Raw genomic sequence first — 22,376 nt, forward strand, 5'->3', positions numbered from 1 at the left:
TGAAAGCTATGAAATTTTAATGACAAAATCTGACCATAAAGATAATGAGAAGACACCTACCAGTACTTCCTTGCGGAGCGTGCAGTAAGCTAAGTAAGTAATGTCAAATGTCATATCGGACTTTTTTAATGCTTTGTTTTGGTTTTGTTCTAAGGGATAATTCTCTGGGATGGAGATGGGTCAGGATAAAGTGGGAAATGCAGATAACTAAAAATCTGTGGTTTCTTTTTTTAATTAAAGGGCATTCTTGGTTTTTGTCTCTCTTTTCACACTATTTTAATCAAATAAAACTGACCTGTTAGAAGTAATCATTAGGCTTCTTCCTTCTAACTAAAAGGAAAATGATTTATGACTCTTAAAATTTTCAGAGCTTTTTAAATTAAATATATTTAAATTTGGAGTGGGAGCCCTGTGTAATGGACAAAGACTTGACCTTAAAAGCTAATAAAGATTGGGTTCGAGTACCACCTTTGACGTATTAGCTGTGACTCTTGTTAAGTTATGACATCTCTATGTCCCCCCAGAAACTCTTTGAGACTCTTAAGTTGCAAAGTAGACACTGAGTTGCATTAGCTGAAGGTGTTTCCTAAACAAATAAAATCACAGTAACTGTCCAACAGCAACAAAAAATTGTTATTAACGCCTTGTAGATAGCATAAGAAGGTGGTACTGGATGTGGTCATTTTAAGGTGATGTATAATCCAATAAAACTGATATTCTCCAGGAGAGTTTTCTCCTTCATATGTATCCTCTTATGCTCAGAAAGGTCCTGATGTGAGCTAAAAGACTGTTTACATTCAGTAGCTTAAGTGAAGTTTCAATCCAGTCTAGCCAAAAGGGTTGGTAAGGTGCCCACTCCATCTAAAACATTTCTCACACTTAACACACTTCAAAAGAATTTTCTCTGATAGTAATTTTCTTATGTTTGGTAAGGTCTTAATGTCAGCTAAAAACTGTAATACTTTCGATTCAAAGGAGTTTCTCTCCAGTATGAATTCTCTTATGTGTAGTAAGTTGCTGTCTCCACCTAAAGGATTTCCCACATTCATGGCATTCAAAAGGTCTCTCTCCAGTATGAATTCTCATATGTGCAGTAAGCTCTTGCTTCCAGCTAAAGGATTTTCCACATTCATTACATTCAAAGGGTCTCACTCCAGTATGAATTCTCTTATGTCTAGTAAGGTCTCCACACTGAATAAAGCACTTCCCACACTCACCACATTCAAAGGGTTTTTCTCCAGTATGAATCCTTTTATGTGTGGTAAGCTGCCAACTCCGGATAAAGCATTTCCCACACTCACTACATTTAAAGGGTTTCTCTCCAGTATGAATCCGCTTATGTCTAGTGAGGTGTCCACCACGGTTAAAGGATTTCCCACATTCTCTACATTTAAATGGTTTCTCTCCAGTATGAATCCTTTTGTGTTCAGTGAGCTGTCCACTCCATGTAAATGATTTCCCACAGTCACTACATTCAAAAGGTTTTTCTCCAGTATGAATTCTCTTATGTGCAATTAGCTCTCCATTCCATCGAAAGGATTTCCCACAATCATTACATTCAAAGGGCTTCTCTCCAGTATGAATTCTCTTATACTCAGTCAAATGTCCATGCCATTTAAAGGATTTCATACATCCCATACATTCAAAGGATTTCTCTCCAGAATGAACTCTCTTATGGTCAGTAGGAGATCCCCTCCTGTCAAAGGACTTCCCATAATCATTACATTTGCACGGTTTTTCTTCGGTGTATTTTCTGTGATGTTCAGTAAGTTCTGAATGGCAACCAAATGACTTACCGTATTTAGATTTGCAAAGCTTCTCAGAAAGGAGTCCATTATACTTCCTTTCATCTGACCACTGTTTGAGGTTTGTTTCATTTGTATCACATTTACTTAAATATTTTCCTGTTCGAACTCTCTTTTGTGGTATCAGAAGCATCCCCCCACCAAAACCTTTTTCCAATATATCACATTCATTGGCTTTTAAAGTTGAAGTTTTTCTTTTTATGATTGTTATCTGCTTTGAGAGGTTTTGGTGGCTATCTTGTTGCTCTAATCCGGCATCAGATTCTAAAGTTTCTTCTAACTTAGAAATCATGGAATAATCCTTTCTGAGTCTTTCCTTGGATGACTCACCCATAGCAATACCCCATACTGGAATTTCAGTTGCTTCACACCTAGGCTCCCAACAAGGGCAATCTGAAATTAAAGGGAAAAAATGTCAACATATGCTCTTCTCTACAAAGAGAAAAGAAATTGCTTTATATTAAGTTCTAGTTTTTAGCTTCTCTATCAAAGAAAATGATCTCACTAGTCTAAAAATGGTATGACCAACATGAATAGCAAATTAGCATCATCAATAATAATAACAGATCACATTTACATAGTGCTTCAGGATTTGCAAAGCACTTTACCAGTATTATTTTACTTTATCCTTGCAACCTGGCAGCTAGGTTCTATTACTACCTCCATTTTTACAAATGAGGAAACTGACATAGACAAGAGACTAAGCAATTCACTTAAGGTCATTAGCTAGTGAATGTCTGAGGTAGGATCTAAATTTAGGTCTTCCTGACACCAGGCCCAATGTTCTATCTTTTATGCCACCTAGCTAACATTTAATTGACACCAAACATATGTGAGGACATAGAACATAGCACCTTGCTGCTTTAAATGGGTTCAAGTACAGAAGACTAAATGAATTATACTTCAGGCTACTTAAATATATATATAATATATATGTATGTATGTGCGTGTGTATGTATATGTATATATATACACACATATAGATACATACATACATATATATATATAAATAAAATCAGGAGACTTTAAGATGAAAAAGAAAATGAAGGGTGAAACATGCATATTTATATCTATCAAGTTAAATGCCACAAAGAATAGCTATAATATAGAAAGATAAGCAATAGAGATAACTAGAATTTCACAACTGAAAAAAAATCCAGGGAACCAGTAATAAAATCCATGGCCCGGAGGTGATCTCATACACTCGCACCCCACCCCATTCCCACATTGAAATAGGTAACATATTACATATAATTAAATAGCTTGTTTATGAACAAAATCAAACAGATGCAATAGGAGAAGTAAGCAACTTTGAGGAAAATTTTTTAGATAAAGACTGCTGAAAAAAGTCTGATGTCTAATATATGTGGGAATTTAATTTTTTAAAGACTTGAATCAAAGACCCATACCAAAAATAGGGGAAAAAAAAAAAAGAAATAAGGCATCGTCAAAACAAAACTCTTTAGAATGCTCCAACTTAATAAATACAAGGAAAAATAAAATAAATATGAAGTTTCATCACACCCCCTTTGGAGAGCACAGTTAAGTCAGGCATACTAAGATACTGTTAGTGGACCTGTCAATTGGTTCATCAGTTTTGGTAACCAATCTTCACCTATGTGACTGATACTACTAAATTCTTCAAACACTTCAACCCCAATATTTGCCCAATGATTTGCAAAAGATAAAGAAATTCAATCAATCAAAAAATATTTATTAAGTGCCTACTATGTACCAGGCACTGTGCTAAGCACTGAGGATACAAAAAGAGGTAAAAGACAGTCCCTGCCCTCAAGGTTCTGATGGAGGAAAACAACACCGAAAAGGAAGGGCACAAAAAGATGAAGAATGAGGAGCTGAGAAGGAGAAGATGCGCAAGGAAGAGAATTCAAAGAAAGATAGTTGGTCAGGTAAGGAAGAGTATTTATTCCCTATGTGACCCTTGGGAAGTCACTTTTAATCTCCCCAAGTCTTAGTTTCCTCATCTGTAAAATGGGAGAGGAAGACGTTGGACTAGATGACTTCTAAAGTGCCTTCAAGTTCTAAATCTACAGTCAGCAATGCTACGTGGATGGGGCTTAGGCAGAAGTCAGGAAAACCTGGATTCGAATCCCACCTCAGACACGTATTAGCTGTGTAGTTATCTCATCTCTTTGTACCTCTGTTTCCTCATCTATAAAATGATGGACCTCTCCATGTCTTTCAAGGTCTTAAGATCTTACGGCCCAAAGTAAAACAAAGTGGTTAGACAAGATGAAGAGAAAGGAAGCTGGATGTGGTTATCAGATCATTAAAGATGCTGTCAAAGTGCTACTGTGTTTACATCATACAATTTACAGTTTAAAAGATGAAGACTGAGGATATCACTTCCTGTTAAGAAAACAGGAAGAATTTTGCAGTCACTTACAATGAGAGTGGGATTTTGCTTTCTGCCAAAGCCAAGTGATTACTGTCAATGTTCAAAGTGACAGTTGGTCTCCCTCCTAGGAGAGAAGGGAGGGGGAGGGGGAATCAAGAAGTCTATTTTTATATTCTAGTTTATCAAGCAGTGTTCTGTTTTTAAAAAGGAAAAGGATGAAGAGAAGGAGCCAAATAATGAAGCAGCAGAGCTTGTGAGCTCCCACCACTCCCACCTTAATTTCCCCAAACAGATCTAGAAAATGCAATAGACAGAATCCTGATGGGGAAACCCAAAAACTCACAGTGAATTATTTGTCCTGCCCAGGTTGGCATCAGGAGATGGGAGAAGTCTGGGGACACTGGCAACCAGTCTAGTGAGAGGCCCAGGCAGGGCCTGTATGACACACTCCAGTATTCATGGAGAGGTTGTGTGCAAGGGAAAGAGAAGATTCCAGATCTATATACCTCACCTTTAAAGTGCAGGAATAGGTGCCAAATGGCAGCTTTGGCACCCCTCATTCAGTTCTAGGTCACAGATCTAGGATGAACTGAGAAGGGGACCTCTGTTCAGGGTTGTATTAGCAGGTAGAGCAGCCCTGAGCAGTGTAGAGAAGGAAAATTAAGTTTAGAAGCAGCAGTGGTGTGTCTCAGATCTTAGGAGCAGAGTTGGGTCTGAGTTCCCCATAAAGACTAGTCTGAAGCCTACAGAAGACTAACCAGGATAGAAATCCCAGAGAGAAGAGGAGCAAATAATTCTGTTACTATGAACTAGCAGAATTTCCTAGCAGGCTGACAGTAGACAAGTACAGCAGCATCTACTCTTACTCAGGCTCAAACCCTTGTCAGGAAATTGCAGACTAGGAGGGCAGCCAGGAGACTCTGCCCTGGATCAGACCATTTTGTGAGCACTGAAAGCTTGCAGGTCTCCAGCAGGTCCCTAAGATCTTGTAATAACATGACACTCAATACTTCAAGAAAGCTGCAATAGGACCAGTCCAGACCTTTTTTCCAGAAGTCTGTAGAGTCCAGCCCTAACTTAAATTCCAAAGTCAGGAAGTAGGCTGGAAAAATGAGCAAACAAAAAAAAGAATCCCATCATAAAGAGTTATTATGATGGAAAGGATGCTCAAGACACAAAACCAGAAGATAATGACTCCAAAACATCTACAGGCAAAATCTCAGAGAAAAATATAGCTTGGACACAAATTCAACTAGAAGAGATGAAAGGAGAGTTTGTAAAAAGGAGTTAAAAATGTTTTTATAAATGTAATTAGAGGGCTTGAGAAGAAAACTGGAAAAGAAATAAGAGCTATAGAAGAAAGAATTACAAGTGAATTAATAAGCTTGGCACAGGAAGAACAAAACCTTGCCCAAACAACAAACTCCATGAAAATTAGAATGGACCAAAACAGAAGTCAATGACATCATGAGACAACAAGAAATATTAAAACAAAGTCAAAAGGCTCGAAAAAATAGGAGAAAATGTAAGATATCTCATAGTAAAAACAACTGACCTGGAAAACGGATTGAGGAAAAAAATTTAAGAATCTCTGGACTATGTGAACACTACAACAAGAAATCTTAAAAAGAAAACTGCCCAGGCCTCTTAGAACCAGGGTACAAGGTGAAAAAAGAATCTTTAAAAAAAACCTCAAAAGTAAAAACTCCCAGTAACATCAACCAAAATCCACCTCTTCCAGGACAAATTAAAAATACTGCAAGCATCCAGAAAGAATTCAAGTACCAAGAGCCACAGTCAGAATCATACATAATTTGGCAGCCACCACTATAAAGCAGCAAAAAATTTGAAATACATGATTGTAGGAGGCAAAAGATATAGGCTTATAGCCAAAAATAACTTGCCAAGCAAAACTGAGTATAATCCTATAAGGGAAAAAATGTACCATTAATGAAGCAGAGGACTTTCAAGCAGACCTGATGAAAAGACAAGAGCTGTGCTGAAACACTGAAGTTCAAACATAGGAGTTAAGAGGCACACAAAAATGATCATGAGTGATCAAGGATAAACCAGTAACATTCTAACATGAGGAAATGATGCATGTGTCCCCTCTGAACCCTATCATCATCAGGGGTCATAGAAGGAGTCTAATTAAGCAAGGCCCTGAGAGTGGTCTTGTTATGTCTTGATCTTAAGAAAAGAATGGAAAGACAGGGGAAGAAAAATACAATGGCAGCAAAAGGAAAGCAAGACTAGGGGAAATTATCTCGCATAATCAGTGTGCAGAAGTAGACATCTGGACAAAAGAGGAGGGGATGGGGGAAGTAGCTGACACTTCAAATTAACTTTCATCCGAACTGGCCAAGAGGGAAGAATACACACACACACACACACACACACACACACACACACACACACACACACACACAGAGTTCTGTACCCAAATGAACAGAAATACATTCCACTCAACAGTGAGACAGGAGGGAAATGTGAAAAGAGAGAAGGGGGAATTAGAAGGATTATTCCTAAGCAAAACAAACTTCAACTAAGGATGTACAAAAAATATTTACAGCTCTTTTGGAGGTGGCAAAGAATTGGATTCTGAGGGGGTGCCTGTAAATTTGGGAATGGATGAACAAGTTACAGTATATAAATATGATGGAATACTACTGTGCTATAAGAAGTGATGAAAGGGATGGTTTTACAGAAACTTGGGAAGACTTGTATGAACTGATGCAGTAGTGAACAGAAACAGGAGATTAATTATGTAATGATAACAATATGATACAGATAAGCAACTCTGAAAGACCTGGTGACTGATCAGCATAATGAACAACCACGATTCCAGAGGACTCCTGATGAATCGTGCTTGCCACCTCTTGAGGGAGAGGGGAAGAACTCAAGAGTGCACAATTAGATATATATCGTTTTGAACACAGACAATGGAGAAATTTGTTTTCCTTAACTATACATGTTCATAATGGGGTTTTGTTTTTATTTTCATTTCAATTTTAAAGAGAAAATTGAGGGTTCAAATCCTTTCATGGTTTACAAAGGGTCTCTTTGGATCAGCTAGGTGGCTCAGTGGATAGATCACTAGGCCTGGAGTCAGGAAGACTCATATTTTGGAGTACAACTCTGTCCCCAGACACTTAGAAGCTGTGTGACTCAGGGCAAATCACTTAACCCGGTTTGCCTCAATTTCCTTATCTCTAAAATGAGCTGAAGGAAATGGCGAACTATTCCAGTATCTTTGCTAAGGAAACCCAAATGAGGTCATGAAGGACCTCATGAAGGACATGACTGAAAAATGACTCAACAAAAACAAAACTGGAGTGGGAGAGTGAGAAGGTAGAGTTTTTGCTGATTGAGAGAATTTATACACAAATACAAATTTTTTTTTAAATGATGAAAGGGTCAGTGTCAAGAGGTACCAGAATAAAATGAGTTGAATGACAATAATATTACAAAGAAAAAACAACTTGGAAAGACTTTTAAAACTCAGACCGATGCAATGAAAAACTATGAATCCAGAAGACCCAAGATGAAACATTCTACCCATCTCCTACCAGGGAAGTGATGGCCTTTAAAATGTAGAATAAGACGTATATTTTTGGACATGTTCAATATCGGAATTTATTTTGTAGGACTACGCGTATTTGTTCTGAGGGTTTGATATTTCTTTTGGTTTTGTTTTTGTCTTTAATATTAGAGTAGGAGAAATAATGAGTGCTTGTAAAAATAAATAATTTCTTTTAAAAAGGAAGGAAATAAAGATAAAGTATTTTAAAAAACGGAGAGGAATTTTGACTTCAGTTAGGTTTTAAGTCAACATCTCTGATTTTTTATGGAGTGACCCCCACGTCTGATTAATTTTCACTCACTTACCTGAATAAGTGCCTCCTAGGATTTGTCTCTGCAGAGTCCATGGTGCTTCTCTCTCCAAAAAGAAGATGAGATCTGGTTTGGCAACTGTAAGCCCTGCTCAAGGGAAATAAATGGGAAGGAAAGATCTTTGATAAAAGTCACTTTAGAATCCAATCTTCCCTCCTTTCTCTTCTGGCAAAAGGAACAGTATATAGCAGGAAGGCCAGAGGGCAGTACAAAGGTATTTCATTAATTTAACAAGGATTAATTAAGCATTCACTTTATGTCAGGTACAGTACTAGGTGCTAGCCTTTTCTTTAGTAAAACAAAGAACAGGGAAAGGGCAGCCTTAGACAGAAGACACTGAAGCTCCATAAGGAAGTTGTATCTAAAAGACACTGAACCTGGGAAAAAGAGCAGAATCTACCTCTCAATTGAATTCAAGTTTCAAGAATCTTTCTATAATACACATATTCTAAAATATTCCTGCCCACCAAGACAAAAATTCAACTAAATTCTATAGGCACCCCACTGCCTCTAGCAAATGAAAGCGCAGACACACCCCAACAAGCAGGTTTTCAGTAACAGAGAAAAGCTGCCTTTACCCAGGGAGACAAGGTTCCTGTAGTTCTCCAGCATCACTTCCCTGAACAAGTTCCTCTGAGCAGGGTCCAGTTGTCTCCATTCCTCCCTGGTGAATTCCACAGCCACATCCTTGAAGGTCACTGACTCCTGAAACAATCAACATGTTTCTGCTCACCCAGCACATCCCTCTTGCATGTACGTTTCATCACAGAGATTGATTTAACTTTAGCATTAAAGACCTCCTCACCCTCCTGATTGGAGGGTGGGCTCCCAAAGCCTCCCTCTATAGAGGGCTCAGAATGTCCAGCCAGCTCATTGGTTTTGGACTCCATGAAAAGCGTGCCCCTGTACTGATACCTTCTGCCATCAATCTTCCTTCCTCTTTCACTTTCCTTTTGTGTACTATCTTTCCCCCAACAGAATGTAAGCTCCTCAAGAACAGGAACTATCTTTCTTTTTCTTATCTGTACCCCTAGCATTTAACAGAGTGCCTGGCACATTTTGTTGTTGTTTAGCTGTTTTTCAGTTGTATGGTACTCTTCATGACCCCATTTGGGGTTTTCCTTGGCAAAGATACTGGAGTGGTTTCCCAGTTCCCCCATCAGCTCATTTTACAGATGAGGAAACAGAGACAAACAGAATGGAGTGACTTGCCCAGGGTCACATACCCAAGTAAGTGTCTCAGACCAGATTTGAGCTCAGGTCTTCCTGATTCCAGGCCCACTGCTTTATCCACTGCACCACTTAGCTACCCCCTATCTGGCCACAGTAGGTACTTAGTAAGTGTTTACTGACTACTTTGGGGAAGCCTGAAGTTAGCCAGAGGTATACGTGTGGAAAAGCTTTTACTATACTCAAGACCCAGAACACTCCAAATCAAATATTTATTGAGTACCAAGATGTATCTCACTGGGAATCAGAATCTGTAGTAGGCTGAAAGATCTGCACTGTTGCTGAATGTTAGGCAGCTAAGTGGCCTAGTGGATACAGCACTAGATCTGGATTTAAGAAGACCTGAATTCAAATCTGAACTCAGATACTTCCTACCTGCGTAACCCTGGGCAAGTTGTCCCCAAACAAAGAGAAAAACGGGTAGAAGTGTAAAGGGAAACTGGTTCCATCTCGGGCCCAATACAAAGACAAACCCTATCTAAAGTACATGTATAAGCGGTGCATTTGGGCCTCTCGTATTATAAAGCCAAAGGAATAATTAGAATTCATTTGGTTAAAAGGAGATTGAGCAAAATAGCCTCCCATGAGTTTCTGCTATGGAGGGAATGTTCAGGAACACCATATGATGGATAGGCAGCCACTTGGAGATTACTTCTGGGGAGCCATTCAGGCTAACATATGTAAATAGTCCTCTCCCCAAATACCAGAAACAAAAGGTCCTTCCAGAAGAAGGCCAGGCTCCTTACCCTTCTGCCACAAGCCACTCACTTCCTCTCTCCCCTTTCCTTCAGCATTCGTCGTCAGCTCTATTGGACTGTTCTCCCACCATTCTTTATTTGTCATTGCACTCTCTGGTCAATATTACTGCATTTCTGTGTCTTTATGTTGTTAAGTATTGTTGGAATTTCCACCCAAATGCCTCTGAAAGTTACAAATTCATATAGCAAATGGTAACCTGAAATGTTCTTCTGGTAACCCAAGTATCTTAATGGTTGGTCTTTGCAGGTGGTGGGGACGCTTGAAGCACTGACCCCAGAACACATGACGCTGCCTGGCTTCTTGCTTATGATGATGCTACTGATAGCTCTTGGACATTATAAACCTAACATACCTTTACTGATGAGGTCATGGTTATTCTGTCCTATCTGTAGCAACCACCTTCCAACTTAAACCTGTATTTGTGGGGACAGAATCATCAAGTCTTCTGCAAAACCAAGAATTAAGTCACTTGAGGAAACTGGAGTTCATGTTTAGTCAGAATTACTCAGAGGGGAAGATGCAAATGGTCTAATTTTTGCCACTATCTATTCATTCCTAAGAGGTGCTCGCACTTTCCCAAATGATGACAGCATCTGGCCCACATTTTACCTTTCCATGACGCCCCTCATCTTTGTTGGGTGCAACATTCACAACTCAATACTGCCACGTCACCAACATTCCCTCCTTTCACATCCCCTCCACATCTGGCCTTCAGAAACAAAGGCACAGCCTAGATCCTCATCATGCGCACCACTGCTCCATCTCTATACCTCTCAAACTGGATTTCCTCATTTCTCACCCCAGTTTTTTTCCTGATCGTTGCTCCCACTCCTAAACATCAATGGGACCTACTCTGCATCCTCACTCCAAAACCTCAATCCGTTCAGGTTCCTGACTTTCCTCATGGGTGGTAGACACCTCATGACAACCTGGATTCCCTTCTATCACCAGTAAGAACATCACGATAATCTGCAACTCAGGATAATTTTCTACTGTCTACTTTGTTCTTGCCTGGTTCTAGGAAGAAAACAAATTCACAATACTGAATATATTTTTTACTTACCAAAGCTAAGAAAATTTGCTACTAATCTCTCATTTAATCCCTAGCATATCATCCAATTTAGGTATTCTCTCAAATATCCAACTCCATTTGAACTCCAGTGATACAAAGAAAAATGTACATCGAGTCTTAGGTTTTCTTTGCTGACCAATTCCATTTCACACAAATTTTGTTTCTATCCACAGTCCTGCAGGGTACCTCGAAATTATTCCCTATGGGGTGCAATGTGTATTTTTATTTTACTAATCTACTTCTGCCCCTAAAATGTGCCCTGTCACACTTCCCTCCAAAGAAGATATTCTTGCTGTCAATGCACAGGTGTCCAATCTGCTCTCAACCTGGAACTTAAAATTTTCTGGGTGTTCTTTATAATTCTCTACCATCCTGATCTATAGGAACTCCTAGTACTGGGCACATACTACTTGAATGTCTTGGATTAGTCAAACAGTTAATAAATAATAGGTAATTACTATATGCTTGGCACTGTGCTAAGCACTGGGGATGCAAAGAAAGTAAAAAAACATGGGCCCTACCCTCAAGGAGCTCACAAACCAATGGGAGAGACAACAGGCAAACAACCACATACACACAAGATTAAAGCAGGGTAAATGGAATGTAATGGCAGACAAAGGGGACTGGGAAAGGCTTCCTGCAGAAGGTGGGCTTTAAGCTGAGTTCTGAAGAAAGTCAGGAAACTACAAGACAGAAGTGGGAATGGAGAGAAAGTCAGGCCTGCAGGAAAGCTGGTGTAAATGTACAGAGCTGGGATATGGAATGTTGTGTCTGAGAGCAGAAAGGCAGCACATCTGGCTTGTGATCCAGTACTGGAAGGAAACAACGTGTAAGAATTCTGGAAGGTGGGAAGGGCCAGGTGATAGAGTTCACTGAGCAGTACGGTGACCTGGTCAGACCTATGCTTGAGAAAAATCCCTTTGGCAGCTAAGTGGAGGATGGACTGGAGGTGGGGAGAGAGATCTAAGGTATGGACATCAGTTAGAAGGTGACAGTCTTGGCATGCACCGACAAGGCCTGGAACGAGGGCTGTGGTTGTGTGAGTGGAGAGAAGAGAATGTATACAAGAGATGATATCAACTCCAAAAGACAAATGATGGAAAATGCCATCCACATCCAGAGAAGGAACTGGGGAGTCTGAATGCAGATGCACACTATTTGTTCTCCTTTTCTTTTGTTGTTTTGTTTCTTTTTTCTTGTGGCTCCTCTCATTGTTTCTAATTCTTCTTTACAACATGACTAATGTGAAAATGTTTATTATGAACGTATATGAAGAGCCTTTATCAGATTGCATGCTGTCTTGGGGAGGGGGAAGGATAGGAAATTTAAAATTCAACATCTTATGGAAGTGAATGTTGAAAACTAAAAATTAATTTTTAAAAAAGAAAAAAAGATGTTGTCATGGTAGAAATGATAAGATTTGTATAGCAGTGAGTGAAAGGTTAGGGACAACACTGAGGTGACTAGGATCGTGGTGACCTTGTCAGTGGTCGGCAAGTTGGGACTGAGAGAAGGTCTGGGGAGAAAGACTAGTTCTGGTATGGACATGTTAAGTTTGCAGTGCCTATGGGGCTTCCGGTTCCAGATATAGAAAAAGGCAGTTGGTGATACACGACATGAGCTGGAGAGAGAGACTAATGCTGGGGACAGAGCTCTGAGAATTAGCTGCACAAATAAAGTGGCTGAACCCTGGGAGATGATAGGATAATAACAGCTAGCCTTTACCCGGCACTTCAAGGTTTGCAAAGCGCTTTATATGCGTCATCTCATTTGATCTTCACAACAGCCCTGTTATTGCCCCATTTTATAGGTGAGGATGCTGAGGCTAAGAGGTCAAGGACTTGCCCAGGTTTATATAACAAGTGACTAAGGATGCATTTGAACTCAAGTGTTCTGACTCCAAGTCTAGCACTCTACTTACTGTATCACCTGCTGCCAGCTACCAAAAGAAAACATATAGCACAGGGCCCTTTTAATCTTAGATTTAGAAACTTACTTTTAAAATATTTCAATAACTGTATTTTAATATAATTGGCTTCTTTTGTAATTCTATGCACTTTGTTTTCTGCATTCAAACACATATCCTGAGATGGGCTACATAGGCTTCCCCAGATTGTCTAAAAGGTGTCTATGACCCAAAAAGGCTTAAAAGTACCTGGTAGGAAAGAATATGGCTTCTCAGGTGATGTCAAATGTCCTGGGTCCCTGCAGAAGTGAAAGCAGCTAGCTCCTGCTCGGAGATTGCCAGGGCAAGGCCAAGAAAAGTGAAGCTCCTACTTACCTTAGCTTGAGTTGCGATGACCGGGACCATGCCCTTCAAGAATCAGCAGAGCCTCCGCTAGTGTGCCTAGGATGAGGAAGGACCTGTGAGCAGAATGACCTTTCCCAGCAACTCTTAGGCCCATCCACAGAGCCAAAATGTCTCCCTCATCCTCAAAAAACCCTTCACTTAACTTATCCAGCCTTGCTAGCTAACATCCTTTCTCTGTCTTCCCTCTTGTGGCTAAACTCCTTGAGAAGGCCTTCGATAACAGGTGTCGCCATTTCCTTTCTCACTCTCTTAACTCTTTGCAATGTGGTTTCCAACCTCATCATTCAACTGAAAATGCTCTCTCCAAAATGACCAATCATCTCTCAGTGGCCTTTTCCTCAGCCTCGCCCTTCTTGACCCCGTTTTTCGCCCTCTTCTCCCTGGGTTTACGTGACAGTACTTTCTCTTGGTTCTCCTCCTACCTATCAGACTGCTCCTTCTCTGTCCCCTTTGCAGGATCTTGGTCCAGGTCACGCCTGATAACTGTGGGGCCACTCCTCATTTTATACGGTTTCACCTGGTGACCTCATCAGCTCTCACGGCTCCAATAATCACCTCTATGCAGATGATTCTCAGTCTAACTTCTCTCTTGACCTCTGTTTTCTCATCACACCTCAGATGGCTGTCCCCTGAGTATCTGAAACTGAACACATCTGAAACTCTGCCAGCTTCCCGAGGACGGTACCCCCATTCTCCCAGCCTCACCCCCAAAACCTAATGCGGCCAAGACTTGTCAATGTCGCCTTTGAACCGCTCTGGCCTCGGCCCACTTCCTCCGATGCTGCCGCACCTACTACAGCCCCGCACCCCAATGCAACAGCTGCCGGGGTCTGCCTGCCAGAAGCCCCCGCCCCTCAGCCCCCTCCCCTCGGCTGTTAAAGCACCCGTCCCTGCTCCCCGGGGCCGCTCACCTCCGGGATGAAACATCAGGCCTCCACCCGGCAGCCCCCTCCTTTCCGGTCAGTCTCCCCGCGCCATGCCCCCTCTCCTCTGCGGCCATCGCCCTTCTCGCCGCCCCCCCGACTCCTCCAGGCATCTTCCGGGGCCTCCCCGCCCCCGGCTCCGCTCACGCCTTGGTTAATCCCAGCTTCTCCCAGTCTTCCCAGGGGCCGTCTCTTCTCCCCGGGCGCAGCTCGCGGTGCACGTTTGTGGGTCTGCGGTCTCCCCCCATTAGACTGGAAATTCCCCGAGTGTAGGGACCGGCTTCCGCCTTCTCGGACTCTTCACCGCAGAGCACTACACCCCGTACACAGTAGGCGCTTCATAAATGCTTCCTGGCCCAGGCAGCCCCGACCAAGGGCCTGGAGGCCGGCCCAGGGTGGGGGAGGGCGGAGGATCCTCTGGGGCAGGACACCGGGCTGAGAGGACACTCACAGAGGAGACAGGCCACCCAGGACGCTAACCAATGCTAGCGGAAGCGGAAGTGCCGTGCCGGGGGTGGGGGTGGGGGGCGGGCAGGCAAGTGTAAAAGAGTCTCCCCCTGCCCCAGCCAACCATTGCCATGGCAACCGACTCTCATGGACTCCCGGTGAAAAAAAAAACCTGTCTTCCGTAACGACTTCTGGGAAACGTAGTTCTGTGGCCAAACCTTACGTGTGCTCATGCTTGGAGGGCTCAGACAGAAACAAAAGAGCAAGAATTTGTTTTTAAAAAATCTGATTTTGTAAAACTTTACAAAGAAATTATTCAATATTTTGACTGGTGCAGTATTAAATATGGAAATTAACTATGCAATTATTTTCAGTCTATCTAAATTTTAATGCTCCTCCAATCACTTGGAGCTTTCTTTATTTCATTCATAATAGGTTCATAGTTATACAAATCACATTTATTTCCATGTAGGTTAGTTACAGGGAGCAACTAGGTGGTTCAGTGGGCCTGGAATCAGGAAGATCTGAGTTCAAATTCAGCCTCAGACACTTATTAGCTATGTGACCCAGGGCAAGTCACTTAACCCCGTTTGCCTGAGGTCTTCATCTGTAAAATAAGGACACATTGGAGAAGGAAATTGTGATAAAGAGGACCCTGAGAGAGGCCGAAGGACTTTTCCCTTGCTTTCTGGTGGGAAGCAGTTACACCCCCTTAGTAAGAGAGAGTGTGTTGAGTATGTAGCACCCAAATTGAAGCCCACCATTAATCCCCTTTATATTCTTGTGTTTGTCTCTGCCCTACACCCTATAATGGCTTGAAACAGCTTAAGGCATAGTTCTGGGTAGATTGCCTAAGGCTAGTCCCCTGACCCCCTCCCCCTTCTCCTGATTCAGCATTCTGTATATTCTCTCCACACCAGCATTTATCAAGGAGCAGTTTCAGGGTAGAGTAAGTTTATCTTAAGGAAAAACCCCCGTTACCAAATAGCCCCACACCCTGGGTTATGGTGCAACAATCCTGATGACCAAGCTAGGTCCCTCCACTCCCATCATAGCTGATCAAGTAGGGGTTACTTTCTGGGAAATTCCACCCGGTACCTTCCACCCAGTTATAGGAAACTGATCACGACCTAGAAGGGACCCCCGTGTCACAAGATGGTCGCACCCCTGAATCCTTGCTCCCTATTCAAAAATTAGCCCTGAGCTATAGATCCAACCAATGGCTGATCTTTGCTTCTCTCCTCCCTTCTAGATTAGGATTGGTCCCCATCCTTCCAGGTTACAATCTTCTGTACAAACCCTCTCCATGTAACTCCTTGATATGTTCCCCCTCCCTGGTCATACATTGCATGTTCACTTAATGAGGCCCTAATTCTATGTGGGGCAGGAAAGGTAATATGCATGAAGTTCATTAGGCATGCTCAGTAATAAAATGTCACTGAACTGGGATTAACTCGGGCTGGTTTGAGCCAGTTTGCCTAGGACCCCTGAGTTTATGGTCTCTAAGCCAAGGCCATTCAGTGCTGATTGGTTGGGATCCTTATCTTATCTTGAACATTTCATGTCTGCCACAAGGCTGTAGTTCTATTACTCCAGAAACTTAACTCTTTCATATGTCTCACAAAATGGCAAACCACTCCAGCATCTTTGCCAAGAAAACCCCAGGGACACAAAGTCCATTGGGTCACAAAGAGTTGGACATGACTAAACCACAAGTTTAATTACTATCTACTCAATTGATTTTGTTGGTATTGTGAATTAAGGTTTCTCATTTTGTTACTTTTTCTCAAGCATTATGTGTGCAACAACACGATTAAGAGTTTGGAGTCTGAGCCCAAAATCAGAAAAGGCATCTATTATTCTTTCTCATGAGAAAGGACGCCACCCAAGTGGTAGAGGTTGGGGGCGCTTTAATTATATTTTACATTTATTTGGTCTGAATGAATGGGTAGATCCCCTGAAAAGAGTACAGGTGAGTAGAAAGGACTCAGATGGACACCAGTCCTTTTATTGACAACCCCCTCCCCTTTTGAATCTCCCGCCAGACTCTTCATTGGCCAGATACAACCCTCTGACTGCCTATGTCATGCCCTGCTCAAATGGCTCACAAACCTCTAACCTTTCGCCCAAGAGCTTTCATTAGAACTAGTTCTAACCAGTCGACTGATTTACATTCTGCTAAAGCTGGGAGGGAGGAGGGGGAAGAGGAATGCTTTCAACTCTGTGGAAACAAAACTGCTTCCCCCCGCCCTCCCCCCCCCCCCCCCCCCGTTTCTTACAATTATTGCTAGTAAATTAAGAATATGAATAACTTCAGTGGGTTAACATCATCTCCTTTATACTTGCTTGTGTTTCCACAGAAGTGACACGTACACACTCCCAGCCTTGTAGGAAACATAACAGGCTGTAAGGCAGAAGTAACTAGTTCCAACTGGAGCTGTGACTTAGTGGAACCAGGCTTCGAATGAGTAAAAGGTCATAAGCTTGTGGCATGGTCTTAGTCCATTCTTTCTTGTGCAAACTGGGGGTTTTATCAGGGGCTGTGGGGCAGGGGTCTTCTGGTAGTTAGCAATAACTGGTTTCTCAAGTATCATATGATAATCCCTCTTAAATAATTTTCCTATCTAACTATTTGCTAGAATTTTCAATACAGTGTCAGGTACTCTGAGAATTTGTAACCCTTTCAATAAATATTTGCTAACTGAACTATAAGCTATATGAAGATCTGACTTCAGATAAACTGGAGACTACCTGGCCCACTGATCAACTCTCCGCCACTTCAAAATGGGAATGACCATCTTCCTGTATCACTCAGGAGGTCATCACCAGACCTGTCCTCTCACATTCTTAAGTTCCCTGACTCAATTGCTTGAACAGGTTGGGGGGCGGGGGTGGGGGTGGGGTGGGGAGATGTGACCTTATATTAGGAAGGCAGAATTTATGATTTCAAAGAGAATCTCATATGTGCCTAAAAGGTCCAGAACCGCAGGATATAAGGAATTCTCTAGGCAGAAGGCAGGAGAACTAAAGCATGTATTTACACTCCACAATAACAAGCCCACAAACCAGCGTCCCCATTTTGATATTTTCATCAAAAGCTTCCAGGCCCAATAAGTCCGCCTTACAAGGGTAACCAGGAGGCCACAGAGAAGCAAGATGGTATAAGGCAAAATCGTATACATGCTTCCCCTCTACGGTAAGAAGATCACCCACTAGCCTCTAGTCAGCTCTGCTACCGGCAGCTCAGCTTTGGCTGTAGGCGTCTCTGGCTCCAACTGGAAAAGGAAAGGAGGATCTTCAAGCTGTCCCCTCCCCTCTTATAGAGTTTTTGACATCAAGCGCCCCCTGAACGACCAGGGCCCATTGGTTCTTGACTTGGCCCCTCCCCCAGCGTAGACCACGTTAACACACCTCCCCTCAGCCAGCGCCACGACTCATCACACAGGAAGCTCTGGTCCTGCCCCGGAAGAGCAAGCCCCAGCATCCAGGGAAGCTCAACGAGGCAAGCTGAGTCATTCAAAGAAAACAAAGTCCATTCTGGCTACAGACCTGCAAATTTTCTAAAAGTTCTTCCTCAAATGCTGAGCCACAGTTGGAGATAGAAAGGGAATTCTTTGGCTCTTCAGTTAGTCTACACTTCTGATCTGATGTGTGAGCACATTTTTGAGGTCATTGATCTCACTTAACAAAGATGAAGTAGAAACCACTGTCCTCATGGCACCCCCTGCAAATAATCTAAAAAGAGAATCCTCTACCATAGGATAATGGAAAGTTGATTGTAACTTTGAAATGTACTCTAATCTGTTTTTTTTTTGTGAATAATAATTAAAATTGGCACTTTCAAAAGTTGTTACCTACAGGAAAATAAGTATCTGTGTTAACTATTAGTTTTGAAAATTACTTTAGTTTTTCAGGATTTCACACATTGTTATGGTGTATTTTTTTATGGAAAACAGAAATTTGCACCAGTGCTACTGTTTTATATACTGTAAAAAAAAACTAGAATCTTCTATTTAACTAAAATCTTCCATTTAAAATGGCCAGGTTATGCCTTAAAAATTGAATGAAATAAACATAATAAATATTTTAAAATTCTGAATACAAGTCAGTAGAGCAGTGATATTTTGTAAGCTTTTCAGATCTTAGTTCTTAAGTAAATACTTTATTAAAACTTTTTAAAAGGAGTATTGTGGAAAATATTATACTATTTTATATCATTTCTAATTTCAACTAGACCCAGAGCCTGAATTAATGAGTAACTGGAAGAAGATCCAGGACCTGGGCTTCTTTGTTCTCTCTAAAAGTTTGCTCAGGAAATAAATACCCTTACCACTGTCAACAAGGCCAGATCATTAAAGGATGAGACCCTAATCCCAAGAGAGATCACCTTGCTTAATATTCTACAGGTATATACCATGTTATGGAATGTAATGAGACACAGAGACGCTGGGCTGTAGTTTCAACTGACTTTTGTCAACATCCTTTACAACTCTATTCAATTAAGGAAAATCCTCTTCTTGTATCATGGTTAAACATACACGGGGGTCATAAAAAATGAGGTCATACAGGCTTGCTAGGTCTGCTAAAATAATATTTATAACTTTTCTCATTCAGACAGCCAGAGCCTATGCTCTGACTCCTTGTATGTACAAGTAAGCTAGTTTAGCTATGCTTGAAGGGAAAAATAATAAACAACATGGATTTTTCTATCACCTAGCTCTGTTGTTTCCTTCAACCAAATTTTCAGGTTTAACAGTTAATTTGAGATTGCCAAATGGAAGACTTAAAATAATAAAAATCATTGTCTAAAAAAAACCCCCAATGTCAAGGAAAAATAGTAAAAGTAAAATAGTATTTTCTACTTTTTTGTGGGAATGCTTGTTTCTCCTTAGAATATTATGGTGTTTCTACCTTTTATTGTGTCAAGGAAAAATGCTTCTATGGATATTCTAAGTTTTTTTTTTAAATCCAAAGCGTATGTTGGATTTTATCAAAGGATTTTTATGCATCCGTTTATATAATCACTTGTAGTTATTTCAGATTATGTTATTTGTTTGTTACATTGTAGTTAATAGTTTCTCTGATGTTAAAGGAACCTTTCATATCTCACATAAACTATGTATGGTCAACAGCAGTGGTGTCAACCTCAAATAGAAACAGGAGACACTAATATGTACATAGGGATCCCTATGGGACACATATTGACTTAATTTTGAAATGTAATGTTATCTATGTTTTATTGTTTTTATATTTATTTTGCTAACCATTACCCAGTTACATTTTAATCTGGTTTAGGCCATACGTGGGACTGTTGTGGGGGCATGTAGCCCCTTGGCTATATGTTTGATCCCTCTGGCCAAGAGTAATTTTTTAAGTGTATTGCTAACATCGATTATCTAATATTTTATTAAACATTTTTGCATTTATATTTTTCATGGAAACTGATCTATATTTTTGTTTCTTAGTATTATTTTTCCCGATTTTAAACTCCATGTTAAATTTATCTCCCAAGAAGTAGCAGGTAGCATATTAGATTTATGACTAATTTCTATAACAAAGGGGTTATTTGCTCTTAGAAGGTTTGAGAGAATGTATCTGTGATCTATCTGGGCTAACAGGAGAACTCTGTTATGATTATTTCTTCCTTCAGGATTTTCTATTTAAGAAATTTATTTCTTATTATGTCCATCTAGAAATTCTGGTTTTGTAGATATTCACCCATTTCTTTAACTTCTTTTTTTTCTTGGTTAGTATATAGCTGTGTGCAATATTCCCTAATAGACATAATTTCTTTTATGGTTGTTATTATCTTTAATTTACCATATGTAATTTTGCTAATTTACATGTACTAATGCATGTTATCAAATTCTCAATTTTATTGGTCCATTCTAAAAACCAGTCTCTGGTTCTATTTTTCAGTTCAACTGTCTTCTCATATTCTGTTCTATTTATTTCTTGGCTTAACTTTGAAAATCTTTACTTATTTTTCTTTGTTTTCTTTCTTGTGCCTTTAAGAGGAAGCTTAATATCTTTTTCTTTCCTTTTTGCGATGTTTTCTAGAGAGCAATATAAATATTCCTTTAAGAATGGCTGTAGTTGACTCTTACATATTTTAATTGATGATATTATGGCCAGTCTCTAAATAATTTTTCTGATTTTAACATTTTATTCCTTCTTCATTAGTTTCTCAGTTTTGGTCAGTCAACAATCATTGATTAAGTGCTCACGAGTGCCAGGCATTGTGCTAAGCACTAGAGACATAAAGGGAAAAATAGTACTGCCTTCAAGAAGCATACATTCTAACGGCAGAGACAACATATAAATAAGTAGGCAAATAGGAGACAAACATAAAATAGGTGGAAAGTAATCTGAGAGGAAAAGTCACTAGCCTGGGGTTGAGAAAGAATTGCTTAGAGGAGGAGTAGAAAAACCCTGGCTTTAATCTTGATCCCCTCATTCTCTTGGCCAGAGCGGGGCCTTGTGGGCTTTCAAGAATCCCAAGGATTTTTGGCATCCCATCAGCATCATAGCAGTATCATCTGAATTGCAGTGGCTGAAAGTAGTATCCACATCAAAAACTGAGGACAGACTGGATGCAATGAGGAAAGGTAGTTTCAAGGCTCTACAAAGTGTGAGAAATGATTAAAACTTTTGTTTCCACAGAAATCACATAATACATGACTAATGAAACTCTGGAATTGCCTCTCTTTTGTCAACAATAAGGGCCAGATGAAGCTAAAAGAATCTCTCTGCCTATGACTATTAAAAGGATGGGGCCTGGGACACTGTCAACATATCTTAGTACTAGATTATCTTCTAGGAGAAGAAGGGGAATTGAGAGATAAAACAGAGGAATTATGTCTCACACAGAAGATAATGGGCAAAGCAAGGATCCAACTGGTTTTATCTTGTTTTGAGGTTAGAAGTCAGCTAATTAGAGTAAAATTTAAGTCTTGCTTGGAATGCTCATATGCAATAAGCTTATGAATATGTAATAGCAATTTAGATTTGAAGATTTTTCCCACTCATTAATAGCCATGTGACCTGCTTATGTCACAGAAAGCCTAAGTCACATGTGGTAGGAGGAGCTTGCTGAGAGGAAAAGGAAATTGTGTCACCGGAAATGCTAAGAGAGCAGTTACAACAGTTAGAGCTGAGGGAAAGAGCATGCTGTGCTGTAACTTTGCTTGTTACTTGGCAAGGCCCCAGCAGAGGGCAGAAGGTTTTGGGATGGTGAGGCTCCATGCTGTGATCTTGTGTAATTGAATTCTTTGCTGCTGTGATGGATTGGGCAGATGGCTTATGGGATCTGGTTCTCTGGTGTCTGAATAAATGGTTTACTTCTTCTCCCTTCTATGTGGAGAGTCTCATGTACTTCGCGATACAGAACCACATAGGCATTTTGACAATTATCATCTATATTGTGATTATTGCCTTGCTGACACATTCGGTGTCACAAACAGGATTGCAAGGTATAAGATCTCTGTTTAGAGGAAGAAATGGTTGTCCCAGGATGGGAGGAGGTGCCATAATCCTCCCTAGCAAGGGAGTGGACTAAAGGCACTGGTTTGTGTGA

The 22,376-nt window shown here is 40.7% G+C and overlaps 1 protein-coding gene across 1 annotated transcript; it reads right to left on the minus strand.

The window, feature by feature from the left end:
- LOC118838492 (zinc finger protein 184-like) lies at window positions 1-14,855 on the minus strand. The gene is made up of 5 exons (XM_036745802.1): window positions 14,342-14,855; window positions 13,401-13,466; window positions 8,637-8,763; window positions 8,053-8,145; window positions 1-2,198 (listed from the first exon to the last, which is right to left on the minus strand). Exons 2-5 carry the CDS (start codon window positions 13,428-13,430, stop codon window positions 970-972), a joined length of 1,479 nt encoding a protein of 492 aa, XP_036601697.1. The 5' UTR covers window positions 13,431-13,466; window positions 14,342-14,855; the 3' UTR covers window positions 1-969.
- Between the last annotated feature and the right edge of the window lie 7,521 nt (window positions 14,856-22,376).

Source organism: Trichosurus vulpecula, chromosome 2 (assembly GCF_011100635.1).
Source record: "Trichosurus vulpecula isolate mTriVul1 chromosome 2, mTriVul1.pri, whole genome shotgun sequence".
Taxonomy (NCBI): domain Eukaryota; kingdom Metazoa; phylum Chordata; class Mammalia; order Diprotodontia; family Phalangeridae; genus Trichosurus; species Trichosurus vulpecula.